The following is a 14,721-nucleotide window of genomic DNA, read 5'->3' as shown; positions in this document are numbered from 1 at the left end:
CTTTGTTTTCCCCCCTTTCTCTCTCTCTCTCTCTCATCCGTAAATTGGAAATTCGTTAGTAGCAGCGAGAATATCATCAAGGGTTGGTTTGCCCAAGAAAGGCAAAGAATCACCGACCTCAGCTCGACGCAATACTTACTATTAAGTAAACAGTAAAAAAAAAAATGTTTTCTCGCTCGCGTCGTCGCCAAAGCAAAAATGATGCCTCTACCATACGCTGCTGTTAGCCGCCCGAAACTAAACGCCAGCGAGGATCAGCTTAAAAATGGGAAAACCACCAATTAATTCCCTTGGATAATAATATGTTAAAATTCTCCTGCCCATTTCAACCACCAAAATGATGCACGCTAAGAAAAAGGCCAGCCCCCAGAGAATAATAGCACTCGGATGGGAATCCGATTCCTGCCCCGCCCTTTGCTTGGACCATTTTCTTTCTTCCCTACGAACTTTCCCATTTTCTGAGATAGCCGTAACTCAAAAGCTTTAGGCAAGTAAAATAAACTTATTATCCCGTTCTTTGTTAAAAAAAAAAAAAAAAAAAACCCCTAGGGCGCCTAGGGTGAATAAAACAGCAGGAACAAAAAAAAATTGCCTCCAGGTTGTAGAACATGCTACATAGGCAACAGAGGGTGTATTTCAAACATAGCGTGCACAACAGAGCTCTGAGCGAACTTCAAACATGGGGTGTGCAACAGAGCGTGCCGACTTTACAGGAACTGCTTCAAAACATTTACAAGCCACCTCAGTTTCCACTCAGCTTAAATTTCCCAAACATACATATTTGATCTGCATTAAAATCAAAAAATCAAATGTCACCCGCGAATAAATGGGAACTACTTTAATCCAGACCACAATATCATCGCATGTGAAAACATATCAATTACAGGTTAACCACTGTTCTTTAATCAACTACTAGCTTTGATGCCATGCCACTCAGTGTTTGCAATGCTATAGCATCACCATGTTTAATTCCCTGAAAAGCAATATTTGTTCATAAAAAGCGTACCTCCAAATATTCATCCATTCCATACTTCGAACCTTCTCGGCCAACGCCCGACTGTTTTACACCTCCAAATGGTGCCACCTGCACAGAAAGGAGGTCAATGCCAATGGTAACAACACTTCGGCTACGTCTTCCTCATATCTCACCAGATGCATGAAACACAAACCTCAGTTGAAACAATCCCTTCATTAACTCCGACTATACCGTACTCAAGAGCTTCAGAGACCCGCCAAGACCGTTGAACGTTTGTGGTGAATAAGTAGGCAGCCAAACCTTGGACGTGCAAACACGAAGATTTTATTAGAAAAATAATATGTAGCTAACATGTTTCAATGCCATTTTTATCCTTGATAGGGTGCCTTTGCAGAAATTGTACAATTTGTCCACATCAATGAATCAAAGAAACTTCTTTAAAAAATTGTCATCTAAGACTTTCAAGTTTGTATAAAATTCCATTTACACAAACCTGCATTGGTATCATTTGCCATGTGGATAGCTTCCTCCTCAGTTTTAAACTTCAAAAGTGGGGCAACAGGTCCAAACACTTCCTCCCTGGACAACAACCCAAAGGTTTCAAGTCAAACATGAACCAGCCAAAAAAATAAAGAAGTGATGAACCACAGCGTAGAATTAGTATGTGTATCTTGTAATCATCAACTACCACCTGAATGCTATGAATACAAAGGTTCAATAAGATTACTTAAAAATTAATAGATCCTTTAATCATTTGGTTTACTAGAAAAGCAGCAAAGGTAAATGTTCCATGCGTCACTCCTGCAACAACCGACATTAAGGACAAGAGGAAAGGGAATATAAAGTATAGACAATCTCAGAACACAATGGCTCCAATGCTTATGGCCATTGCTTTTGCATTTCTCCACTAATCTTTCTCAACTAATATCCCCAGATATTTATTTTCTTCACTTTCAAATAATAAGAAGATGATGCCTGCGTACGAAGCTCCAACCACTGCTAGAGCGCGCCATGCATATGCAAAATTTCAGCACAAAGTTTTGTGAGCATCTTTGTGTGTTCCAATGGCATAAAACCACGAATAAATCGAAAAACAACATTATTGAGTACACCAATTCCTGGCCTCATAACTCTTGAAACTATATATAGGAGAAAGAAGCTATAACATCAAAAAGCTCTTCCTGGACAGGGAGAAAGCCGACGGCCTGCTAAATATTTCCTCGCTTTGTTTTTGCAGTGAAATCGCTAGTGTGACTCCCATTCTATTAACGATACTTATTTCAGGAAAGACATGTATGAGCAAACTCTCCATTTAGGCACCAGAGTCACGGATCCCACCAGTTGAATTTCCTCGTTATTTCAATTTACCCAGATCATACTGTAGACCAAAATCAACTAGCAGCAAATTCTGACCAGAAAATCATTCAAGTGTTATGAACAAGTACCAAATCCTAACAGTTTCACATGCGATACAGTAATTTTGATCTCATAAACGACTCATCTGTATGAACACATTATGACAGATAAAGCGATCAATTATCATTTGATATGCTAAATTTGGTGTTCATAGTTGATTATTTTAGAAATGAACCCTCGGAGATGCATTTGGCAAGCGACTGCTGCATTATCACAGATGCAATTTGAAAATGAGCACATGCGACAGTGCTTCATCAGGTAGCCTGATTTACCTTGATATAAGCATCTCATTTTTGACATCACTGATCACTGTAGGTTCATAAAAAGTCATCCCAAGACTGTGTCTTTTGCCTCCTAGAATAACTTTTGCTCCCTTCAAACAGCGACACATGTTAGTTGACGTTATATATGAAAGCAGTACAGTAAAATCGTGCTTTTTAAACAGTGGAGGATATCCAGAGACAGGCACATGTCCAATAAAAACATCATCTTAACTTGTTTTTACATCATCATATGCCTAGTTCCCCCTTGGTTGGTATTTATATTATCATAGGCCTAGTTCCTCCTTGCTTGGAAAACATATTTCCTCTACTTAAAGACAAATGCCAATACAAGCATGGTTCAACATATTTCAGATGAATGGTATAGGGTCTGAAGTGTCAAAATTGCATAGTTCTAGGCATTGCTGAACCTTCAACAATAATACATATGCTTGCAGTGAACGAGAACAATACTCCAAATAGAAAATTGTTGTTGTAAAGTAGCTCAAGACGATTACTATAACAACTTGCAGTGAGTCCAAAAGAAGTGAGTTTTACAGCAGAGGTGATCAACAAACCTTTGAGATAGCGTCTTTAATTAGTGATTCCACCTGCAAGATAATTCCCGGAGGATTTATTTAAAAAATTCATCATCCAATTCCGAATGATTGAATACTAAATCTTAATGCAGGTAATTGACCTTCTGTACCGCCGCTTCGTTGATTAGAGGACCCTGCAAAAATAAAGAAGTCAACTCTCCAGCCAGATAATTTAGTTCATTGTCCTTACTAACCAAGAAGGGAACAAGATGAAGTTAAGAACAATGAAGCACCACTATCAAGAGTTCCCTAACAAGGAGATATAAAAGGTTCAAGAACTTCTGTTACAAGACTGAACAGAATACCATCAGTAATTAGAACATAACTCTAAGATCGTACAGCTTATTACGAAAAAAACAAATAGAAGCAGAAATCCGAAGACATTAGGAATCGGAAGTTCTCGAATTTAGCATGCATGTGCAACCACCTGCACCACATCTTCACCAAAACCATTTCCAACTTTCATGTTTTGGACAGCAGTGGAAAATGCATCAGCAAACTTGTCATAGATTCCTGTGAAAACAAGAAGAGACCAAAGAAACCTTTAAGTTGCAGGAAAAAGCAAAATAGACAAGGATGGTTGATGTAGAACTGAAGCAACTAGAATTTAGAACTGTGATTGGGTTTCTCTTTCCAGCATGGTGAATCGAAGTTTCTATGCAGGATCCTTACAAGAACTCCCCAGAACAAGCCCAAAGTAAAGCTGCATTGGGTTTGATGTCTACCTTTCATTAGTCTTCTGATTCTTCATAAGACACAGAAAACAAGGGACCCGTACTGAATTTTGTAAACAGAACAAGTTCACATTCAAATTTACCATAACATGCATGGACATGTGCTAAAAACATGCTCTTGCTCCTGTCTTACCAATTTAAGCATAAACATCTGTTACATTGTAGCAGGCCTATCAAAAGTTCAAGTACCCTAATTCCCCTCAAACCATGGTGCAATTGACTTGGGTTTCCCCGAACTTCCACATGTTAACAATTTTAAGTAAATTTGTATCATGCAGTTTGATCTTCAAGAAAAGGTTCAATCCCTCATTTCTATGAAGTCAATATCCGCCTCGGTTGTGAATGTCTGTATTATATTGCTTTAGATATATCAATCAAATTTGTATAGAAAATTCCAGTACATCCCAGAACCCTAAAATCTAGCACAACCATCTAATGTTTATTACATCAATACTCGTTATAGTATCATTGATTCTTTTCAACATATCATGGGGCTCCAATCTCACTGTTAACATATTAAATTCCATGCTATCCTCCTTTTTCTATATGAGCGTACTTTAGGCTCCTATCTACAATGAAACTACCGTCACACGCAAAACTCTTTCAAATTGAATCTTACATCATAAAAAGTAAAGGGATGCTCCGAATAAATCAAAGAGGCACTAAATCAACCATACCTTCCTGCACAAGTATTCTATTTGCACAAACACATGTCTGCCCACTATTGCGGAATTTAGTCGCCAACTGCAACAAAAGATTTTATACAAGCTATAGCCTGAAAACATACCTTTAGAAATCAAACCAAAGAACAAGATTTCCTACCACCAAATCACTCAAAAATGAGTTGGAAACAAAACTAGTGGACTTGAACTTACTACATGCACATGTTTGTTAGTGTAGATTACTAACCACACCATACAACAGATCAACCATCAATGAAGACTGCATATTAAGATGATATGCGGAGGTTAAACCATAGTATGTCTTGTGCATTGTGAGATCCCTCCTGCACCATCTTTAACAAGCTTGAGCCCATTGCAATAGGTTGTTCACTTTAGTTGTGTTCGGTAACCCATCAAATAGGCTTCCTGAATCTGGAAGTCCATTTGAAAAAAAAAAAAGAAGGGGGGGGGGGGGCTGGTGCAGACTTAAAATTAAAATTGGCTCCTCAGAAAAGACACTTCTCTGGGAAGTCCATCCCGGAGAAGCTAAGAAATGAAACTCTTTAGAAGTCCATTGCCTTCGTCCACACACTAGTTTAGAGGTTCAGATCAACAACTTAACTCATACAAGTCAACATTTTCTGTCAACTAAGAATACAACAAGAACTCATGAGGGAACTACAATAGTTTACAACTTAGTTGATTAAAGCCATCTTCTCAGCCAGAAAACAAACTTCAAAAGACACATAACAATTTTACAACTCTAAAAGGCATAAATTTAATTAAAAAATGGTAAATCATCTGGTCTCTATCACTAAGTGAGAAGAAACACACTAGTCACCCATGCCAGACAAAACAAGCGAAAAAGGACTTCACTGCAAAGTCATATGCCTTTACAGACTGAGAAAGAAAAGAGAGCAAAAGGTAGCATGCATATAACTTGTAAGACACCAATTGAATATCTACTATCTAGTGATGTTTTAGAAATTAACCCTATGATGGCTCTAAATCCATTGACGCTTAGCAATTACACAAACTTCAGTTGTTAGTTCATGTATCAGTAAAGATGAATGACTTACAGTCCCTTTAAGAGCCACCTCAAGATCTGCATCATCAAAGACTATGCAAGGTGCATTGCCTCCAAGTTCAAGGGATACCTATAAAATGACATCAGAAGTAAGTAGCAAGACTCGCCAGTTACCGATGCAATACCCTTCAAATGACTGTGCATACCTTTTTCACAGTCCCAGCAGAACCTGCCATCAATTTCTTTCCAACAGCAGTTGACCCCGTGAAGGTGATCTTCCTCACCTGAATGAATTTAAGGATAGCAGATGAAACACCTTGCATCATTTGCTGTTCAGCTACATCACAAGTTCAAGCAGAAACAGAGATCTAAGAGATTTAGCCGGTAAACCTTGGGACTGGAAAGTAAAGCTTCTCCAATCTCAGAAGCATTTCCCATAACAACATTCACCACACCCTGCATGATCAAATTATGATCAACTGGTAGAGATTAAAATTTTAAAAATATGAAAAGAGAATTCTAGATTTAACTTTGGTACCGCCAAAAATAGAAAAAGGAGAGAAGGAACTTATGTACCAGAAATATGAGCATACCCAAAAAACTCTAAAGACACACACAGTGATGGAGGAAGCAAGAGAGGATTGCAGGTGCATTTTGGTTTAACATATTTAAGACTACATTTAGTCTTTTCCATATTCTAGCTTCACAATTTCTCAGGCTACACAAAGTAGAAAGCTTTCCAAACAGTAGATGATCAAGCATATAATTACCATTTTAAAACCACATGCCTCCTTGCGCCAAAACTTGTACATTTGAACTTTTCCTCCTCCTTTTTTCTTGCTTCCTCTATTATCTTGTATCATTTGTATAAAAGATGCATAAATTTTTAAATTATATTAGACCTCTATCCTCCCTAAAACCAAGCAGTTGAGAACTTCTTTTTCTATTAGGAAAAAGAAGCTCTCCCTAAAGCTTCTAGTTGAGGTAGCAGTAACATATCCGTAACACAGAGCACTACCCTGGAGACAGCGACAAATTATACTAAAAAGGCTGTATAAGCAGCAAAAGGAAATGCTAGATTGTGTCAAACAAGCGTCATAATGGGAAAAGCCACGTAACAGTACAGTAACAAGATCTAAGAGGCTACAACTCATTGCGATTGGACTCAATCAATAACCTCATCTTGTATCCAACACAAATATCAGCATTACCGGGGGTATTCCAGCTTGAAGGGAGAGTTCAGCTGCCGCTAAAGCAGTCAAAGGTGTGAGTTCAGAAGGCTTGATAACCACTGTGCAGCCACAGGCAAGGGCAGGACCAACCTGGTATAATAATCAATCCTTATCCATAGCACCCACTGAAAAGTTTATGATTCTAATACAGAATGCAAAAGTATAAAGGAGTGGATGATAACCAAACAGTAAGTAGGCTCCAGAGACTCACTTTTCTAGTGATCATGGCCAAGGGGAAATTCCAGGGTGTAATGGCACCGACAACACCTACAGGCTGCAAACAAAATCCATCTTTCATTTTGATAGAGCAAATATATTAAACTAAAATAATCAGGGAACAGTCATCGCAGTAAAAATCTGCACTAACTAATTTCAGATAACTGGAAGCATACATCAGCGAGATAGCAAATAGTAATGCTAGAATGGGAAATTTTTACTCTAGATCACATTCACATAGACACAGAAAGATAACAGGTTAGGCTTCACCTGGTTCCAAAAGATCATCTAGGACATTTTTGAAATGAGTTTTAAATTCCCAAAGTTTGACAGCTTGGTGAAAAAAAATTAAAATGTTAAAGACCATGCTTATACCTGCTTTAAAACAAACAACCGGCGATCCGGTAATGGAGAGGGAATGATATCACCATACACACGTTTAGCTTCTTCTGCAGAGAATTCAATGAAACCCGCCCCATAACCCACCTGAAAATCATTATTTCGTAAATATTCTAAAAGATGCAATCTGCATACTAATACTTGCAGTGCTGGAGCGAAAAATGATAATCAAATACCTCACCAATTGCCTCCTTTAGAGGTTTTCCCTGCTCCAGTGTTATAAGTTGACCGAGCTCCTCCTTGTGGGCCATTAACAAGTCATACCTTGAATGCAAAACGATGCATTTTAAAGATCCTTATATCTTCTTACTGTTTGTGGTAAAGTTTTCTACAGGGTTAATGCAACTTCAAGTTAAAGCCTTTATGCTGGTCCCTTTTCTTCTTACTTGGACAAGCAACTCTTCAACATAATAAAAGCTCAACCCAAAGTAGACATATATCCACACACTAACATCATATTATTAATGAGTTTTTTCCATTTTCTCTGTAAGAAAGAATATTACCACCTCAACAATGAAGCACTCTTGCCACACAATAACCATCAAGCATTAGGAATGGCAGTACAATTAGATGCCATTGGGACTCAGAACCAAAAACAAAAAGAACCTGCCTCTTTTACGTTTAGGGTAAGATTGCTGAAGTTGAAAGAGTCCAATAACGGCCATCTCAAATCAATGGAACTCTTCTGAATCAAAACTTGTGATCAAATCATCAGAATATCTTTGTCTCATTGGCTTTTTGCTAGAACAGTGTCAAATGTTGTGGGGTGGTTGCTTCATGACAAAAATAAAAAAGTACTTGGTACAATTGAGATAGAACAATAAACACATATAAAATAAAGTTCCCCTCATTTTATGTGTATATTGCTTAACTGGGGATGAAGTAACATTTCATCTTGCTATAGATACAAAGTGAATGAGAAACAATAAAAGATATAAATCACCGCCATCTCAAGTGCTACATATGAATAACAAAGAATTGTATGCACACAAAATCATATGGGTGCAATAAATAGAAACTTTGCTGGATATGAATTTTGCCATACCATTTCCTTAATCGCTTGCTCCTATCAGCAGCAGTAAGTTTCTTCCAAGCTTTTACAACAAAATATTGACATGTCAGGTAACTATGTAACACGTCAAGAGTATAATAGATTCATATAAAATTAGCCTACTATGGCTGAAAAATGGTACTTTTTTCATAATTAACATGCAAAGGCAAGACAATCAGACGTGTCATTGAAAACATGAAAGGGAAGAAGGAAACATGAGGAATCTGACATTCCAGAAGAAAACTTATCAGTATAAACAAGCAATATTTTATTTATGACAAAACTTTTTCATGTTCTATGCCGTTGCCTTCAACTATGTGAAAAGATTTCAGAGATCTCCTTCTTCAACTGATACAAATGGAAACTTGCGCAATATTAGTGTTTACTTGCAAGCAAAAGTTGCAATCACCTTTGCAAAGGTAAATTAAAGAACCAAGAAGAACAGTTTACTTCAGCATTGGATCAGATAAGAAAACTAAGCCAGAAATACAGAGAAGACAATACAATACACTCACACACACATGTGGTCCACTTACAGTTGAATGCGTCATATGCTGAAGTGATTGCATCATTCGTCTCGTTCCTACCCATACATGGAACGTTTGCAATAACTTCTCCAGTAGCAGGGTTGCGTACCTGCCAATCCCAGAAACACAAATACACATACACATCAAACGGGGTGCAACGTAAAGTGGAAGATTCTTTTCTAGAAGAAAGGTTTGTGCGTGGTTTTCTAGTTTGCAGCCACCCAGTTAGTAATTCTAATCTTTCTGTATTTTTTTCCCCTGTGTGGTAGGGGTAGTGTAGAGAAAACCTCAATAGTCTTGCCGTCGTAAGCATCTGTCCACTTGCCCCCAACAAGGCCCTGAGCGTGAAGAAACCCGGAGCTGCTAAGACGAGCAGCAACGTTTTGTGCTTGCATATTTATCTGAACAATCATTCCAAGGCAGTCTAAACGTCATCAGTCATTAGCAGTGGGAAAAGCAAAATGCGAAAGAGAACTTTGAAGAATGGGTGAAGTGGAAGTAGGGTGGAACAAAGACGTCACTAGGAAATAGCCTCTTTGTAGCAGTCAATGAAAATAAAATCCCCGAGTCCAAGATGCATCAACACCCAACCAATTGAGAACACCATCCCCGTTATTTAGTAGTATTTGAGAAGCAGAGATTGGACGTTCAAGATTGAGAGGCGTGGGGAATGTGTACAAGTATGATGAAGTGCAGAGAATCTAAGAGGAAGCAACATGAATCAAGTGATGGTGAAGAAATGATTGAACCAGGAGATGTTGAGTGGTTGATTATTGGTTTTTTTTTTGTTTTTGTTTTTCCTTGGTTGTTTTTGTTTGGGGGCGCGCGCAAAAGGAACGAAAAGAAAGTTCGCAAATAGGAAATAGTTAGCTGAGTATGATGTTAGACGAAGAAGGATGGAAAGCGGCGGTGGTGGTGAAATGTGAAGGAAGGCAAAGTGAGAATGAGAGCGAGCAGTAATAATTACTAGTAGGAAATGGTTACCTGGCGTATGAAGAAGGGAGGTTGGGGTGCGGCGGCGGCTGCTGTAGGCGCAGGCGCCCGAGGCAGAGGAGAAGCCAAATGTAGAAATAAACGATGAGATTGAGGAAACCTGGTGCTGAAGACACAGCGGAAGCAGGCCATGCCGCTTGAGATGCGTCCTCTTCCTCCTGCTGCTGCTCTTAGATCAAATTAACCCTCCTTTGCAGCAGTAGTGTAGTAGTATTAACAGCACTTTGTCAGTTTTTTCAGAGTCGACGTCGTGATGCAATAGTAGCGTTTAATGATTGAGCTAAGTCTGGCACTGATGGACGACGATGGATCAGCACACCGCCAGTTTTAGGAGAGCACTAATTGATCGATGGAAATGTTGGGAATTGGGTCAACCTAGAGGCGTGATTAATGAATATAATCCTCAGTGAGACGAGATGAATCGCCGATTTATATTCATTTAATTAATAAACAAATATGGGTATACTCAATTATTCATTCATATAGTTTATTTGCAATGTTATTTTATTTTATTACATATTGTGTGATCAGAAATAATAATATTTTATTATTATTATTATATTCATGACTAATAAGTGGACTTGGACATATAATGAATTTTGAATGGGACTAAATTTGTGCTCAATTAAATTTATTTAATTGGTGGGTAATAGGTTGATTTGATTCACTCATTTATATTAATTTAAAAATAATTATACATTTAAACTCAATTTTTAGTAGATGTTACGCAGATAAATTTGATTTTTTTCATTAATCTAATAACAAAAAAATGTCATTATTTCTTATCACACAATATGCAAAAAAAAAAAACTTTACGCGAAATGTCTCTAAACTATTGAGTTGTCCCATTTTGGTCAGCAAACTAATTTTTTAGCAAAAATTGTCACTTAATTAGTAAATCAGTAGCATTTAGGTTATTCTATCTAATTATGCCATTAGAAGAGACAAAAATTCACTTGTTTAGGGACAGTTTCATCTATACAACTTTTTGTGTGAACTTACTTTCACAAAAAAAAAATTTGCAAAACTTCAAATTTATATTAGGGAAGATCGTTCAAATATCCCTCACATTTTGCAAAATAACTTTTTTCGTCCCTTACTTTTAAAAGTGTAATTTTATATTCATTACAATTTCGCATTGATCAAATTTAGTCCCTACCTAGGTTTCTGACTAGTTTTTTGCCGGAATCCATCACGTGCCTTACACGTGATCATTTTTTAAGGATTAGTGAAATCAAATAGAGATATATTGTATGCTATTCGTGCTGCTCAGGTAAAATTAAATAAATAAATATATGAATTTAAAAGAAATTGATAGTTTTTCACTCATATTTATTTTTTTTACTCGAAAATTGAAACAAAGAAGACATTTAATCCTAAACATTGTCGAATGTTTATATCGAATTAAATTTGGACAGAAAAATAAATAAAGGAAAAGTATGACAAAAAGAAATAAATGATTGGCACTTTCAAATTTTAAGACAGTCACAAGATAAGTAATTCAATTATTGGTCTTAAAAGTGGTGTATAGAAACTGCACATTTAAATTGCAATTTGTTAGCAAAATTATAGAATTCAATTTAGAACCCATTAATTAGATAACCTTATTATACAACTCAATAGATAAATTATTACCAAAAGAGAAAGGTTATAAATATTGAATAGGTACACATAGTGAAATCATATAGATATATACATGGATTTAAAATAAAATTGTTAGTTTTAAACCCTTGTATATATATATATATATATATTGAATAACATGTATACAACTACGAATAGCCTGTTTATATGAAATCAAATAGAGATATATTACATACTATTCATGTGAAATCAAATATATATATATATATATATATATGGGTTTAAAGAAAAAAAAAGTTATTTATAGATATGATCAATAAGGAATGAAAAAATTTATTTTGTGAAATGTGAGAGACGAAACAATTCATTTTTAAAATATTAGGGAAAAAATCATTTTATAAAATGCGAGAGACCATGAATTGAATTATGTAAAATTTGATTTGATAATTTTGCCATTAAAAATAATTACGTGCCATTTTGGTCAAAAACTAGTTCGAAACCTATGTAGGGATCAAATTTGATTAATGTGAATTTGTAAGGGACGTAAAATTACACTTTTAAAAATGAGGGACGAAAAAAAGTCATTTTGCAAAATTTGATGGATGTTTTAAACGATTTTGCCCTTTATATTATATAGACCAAAAGTTGACTCCTGTTCATAAATCAGAAATCAACAAGCTATTAGTCATAAACATCATATATTTGTTTCTCCAAAAGTTACAAATTTGACAGTACTAACTGTCCTTAATACCTAATCATAGATATAAACGCAAATCCAATTGATCATCCAGTCACCTAAAAAATTTTTGCTGCTTTTCAAAATGGAGTCGAGCGCCCCCAAAATGGCAAATGGCAGCAACGAATTGGCATCCAGGGTATTAAAAAGATCGAAGCAACTATATTCTTGAAAAGATTCAAATACAAATCACAAATGTCCCTAATTACTGACAGTGGCTGCCTATCTCAAATTATATATTAGGGAACCAGCTCAACAAGACCCTAACCATCAAAGCCTCAATGTATATATCTAGCCATTTTGCCATCCGGGCAGTGAATGGTGTGCTCAAAGTTCGATGGAAGCATCCCAAATAGCAACCAAAAAAAGTTGGGTTGGCTGAGTTGACTAAAGGCTCCGAGAGGTCATGAAAGCCCTTCAATTGCTGGTCCAGATTGAGAGCCTTAATGGCCAACAATTTGGAAGTCGTTAAAAGTGAGAGCGAACAATGTAGTCTTAGTCCGATTTGAACCGATGAGCAAATATTGAAGGGGGAGAAAAGGCGGGAGGGGGGGGGGGGTTCTAGTAACTACAGGTCTTGTTAAATGGGTTATTAATGAGGATCGACGAGGAAGTGCTAATTATTGTCGGCCATTTAGGATTAGCGATGGAGAAGGAAAGTTGTGAAGGATAGGCAGCGGGTGAGGTTGTTTCGAGAAGGAAAAATCGTTTAAAACAAATCTCACATTTTGCAAAATAAATTTTGTTGTTGCTCATTTTAAAAAATGCAATTTTACGTTCCTTACAAATTCACATTGATTAAATTTGGTTCCTATCTATATTTTTAACTAATTTTTTATCGTAATCTACCACGTGCCTTGCATATGATTATTTTTTAAAGATAAATTTGTCAAATTATATTTTTCACATAATCTGATTCATAATCTTTCACATTTTACAAAATGAATCTTTTTGTCTCTTACATTTTAAAAATGAAAAATTTCAACCCTTATTGCTCGTGTGTATTGTATTTTTTTTTTACAAAATATTTTTTTTCTTGTTTATGAAAATTTATGTATATATCTATTTGATTTTATCTGAATAGTACGAATAGTATTTAATGTATCTCTATTTGACTTTGCACGAATCAAATAAAGATAAATTATGTGTTATTCGTACTGTTTAGGTGAAATCAAGTAGATACATACATAGGTTAAAAAAAATTTATTCATACACATGATCAATGAAGGATGAAAAAATTCATTTTGTAACATGCATATAAGTAGTTTTTCTTGTTTATAAAAATCCATGTATATGTCTATTTAATTTCACTTGATCAGTACAAATAGCATATAATATATATCTATTTGATTTCATATAAACAAGCTGATTAGGTGGCACAGAAGAGAAAGTGTAAATGAGAAGTTTCAAATTCGAATCTTTTCACTTACACTTAAAAAAAGGGAGATATATTATATACAAAAAAATATAAATATATTACATACTATTCGTGCTGTTCGAATGAAATCAAATAGATAAATATATGGTTTAAAAAAAAATTTATTTGTACACATGATCAATAAAATGATGAAAAATTTCATTTTGTGAAAATGCGAGAAATGAAAAAATTCATGTTGTGAAATGTAAGGGACTATGTATTAGATTATGTGAAATTTGATTTGATAATTTTGCCCCCTTAAAAATGATCATGTGCAAGACATATGATGGATTTCGACAAAAAATTAGTCTAAAATTTAGATATGAGTCAAATTTGATTAATATATAAATTTGTAATGGATGTAAAATTACACTTTAAAAAATGAGAGGGGAAAAAAACTATTTTACAAAATGTGAAAGACGTTTCAAACGACTTTTTTCTTTTGAGAAACAAAAGTAGGTTTTTTTAGAATTAAGGTCTGAGAGGCAATCTTGTTTTGTATAGATGAAATTGAAGGTGAGTTTCCATCTCTCTTAATTAATGCTATAACTAGACGGAATGATTTAAAAGTTACAAATTTATTAGTTCGATGAAATCTTGGTTAAAAACTTTTATTAGTTTCGCGAGCAAAAGCGGTACAACTCATTATTATGTTTTGGTGACATATCCCGCAATTTACTCTTATAAATAATAGTATAATAATAACAGCAGCGTGGTTATTTTGAAAGCGCAGCGGACTCCAAACTAGTTATAAGAAGAGGAGACGAAAGGAAGTGGAAGGAACCAAAGAACGCGTATTCTAGTCTCGTTTGACAAATGCAGGAGGGCCGGTTCTCGCGTCATTCCTCTTGACGTGCATTCGCAAATTTATCGCAAGCAAAGGTTCAACTTT

General features: G+C 35.7%; 1 protein-coding gene and 1 pseudogene across 1 annotated transcript; both read right to left on the bottom strand.

The window, feature by feature from the left end:
- Positions 1-482: 482 nt before the first annotated feature.
- LOC113690123 (succinate-semialdehyde dehydrogenase, mitochondrial) lies at positions 483-10,364 on the bottom strand. The gene is made up of 20 exons (XM_027207947.2): positions 10,084-10,364; positions 9,387-9,500; positions 9,109-9,208; positions 8,567-8,615; positions 7,698-7,785; positions 7,498-7,608; positions 7,118-7,180; positions 6,886-6,996; positions 6,065-6,130; positions 5,881-5,958; positions 5,727-5,804; positions 4,663-4,729; positions 3,679-3,764; positions 3,353-3,385; positions 3,231-3,263; positions 2,665-2,765; positions 1,470-1,555; positions 1,170-1,276; positions 1,007-1,084; positions 483-786 (listed from the first exon to the last, which is right to left on the bottom strand). The coding sequence occupies exons 1-20, from the start codon at positions 10,222-10,224 to the stop codon at positions 754-756; spliced, it is 1,623 nt and encodes a 540-aa protein (XP_027063748.2). The 5' UTR covers positions 10,225-10,364; the 3' UTR covers positions 483-753.
- A 2,063-nt stretch (positions 10,365-12,427) lies between these two features.
- LOC113689668 (ylmG homolog protein 1-2, chloroplastic-like) lies at positions 12,428-14,475 on the bottom strand (annotated as a pseudogene).
- Between the last annotated feature and the right edge of the window lie 246 nt (positions 14,476-14,721).

The sequence above is a fragment of the Coffea arabica genome, chromosome 7e (genome assembly GCF_036785885.1).
Source record: "Coffea arabica cultivar ET-39 chromosome 7e, Coffea Arabica ET-39 HiFi, whole genome shotgun sequence".
Classification (NCBI taxonomy): domain Eukaryota; kingdom Viridiplantae; phylum Streptophyta; class Magnoliopsida; order Gentianales; family Rubiaceae; genus Coffea; species Coffea arabica.
Note: the sequence above shows the minus strand (reverse complement) of the source record. Positions and strands in the feature narration are given on the sequence as shown.

Coding starts and splice junctions, on each gene's coding strand:
- LOC113690123 (XM_027207947.2), bottom strand. CDS start 10,224: ATGGCCTGCTTCCGCTGTGTCTTCAGCACCAGGTTTCCTCAATCTCAT. Junction 7,609..7,697: donor TAAAGGAGGCAATTGGTGAG/GTATTTGATTAT, acceptor AATGATTTTCAG/GTGGGTTATGGGGCGGGTTT. Junction 3,765..4,662: donor TAGAATACTTGTGCAGGAAG/GTATGGTTGATT, acceptor TTGTTTTCACAG/GAATCTATGACAAGTTTGCT.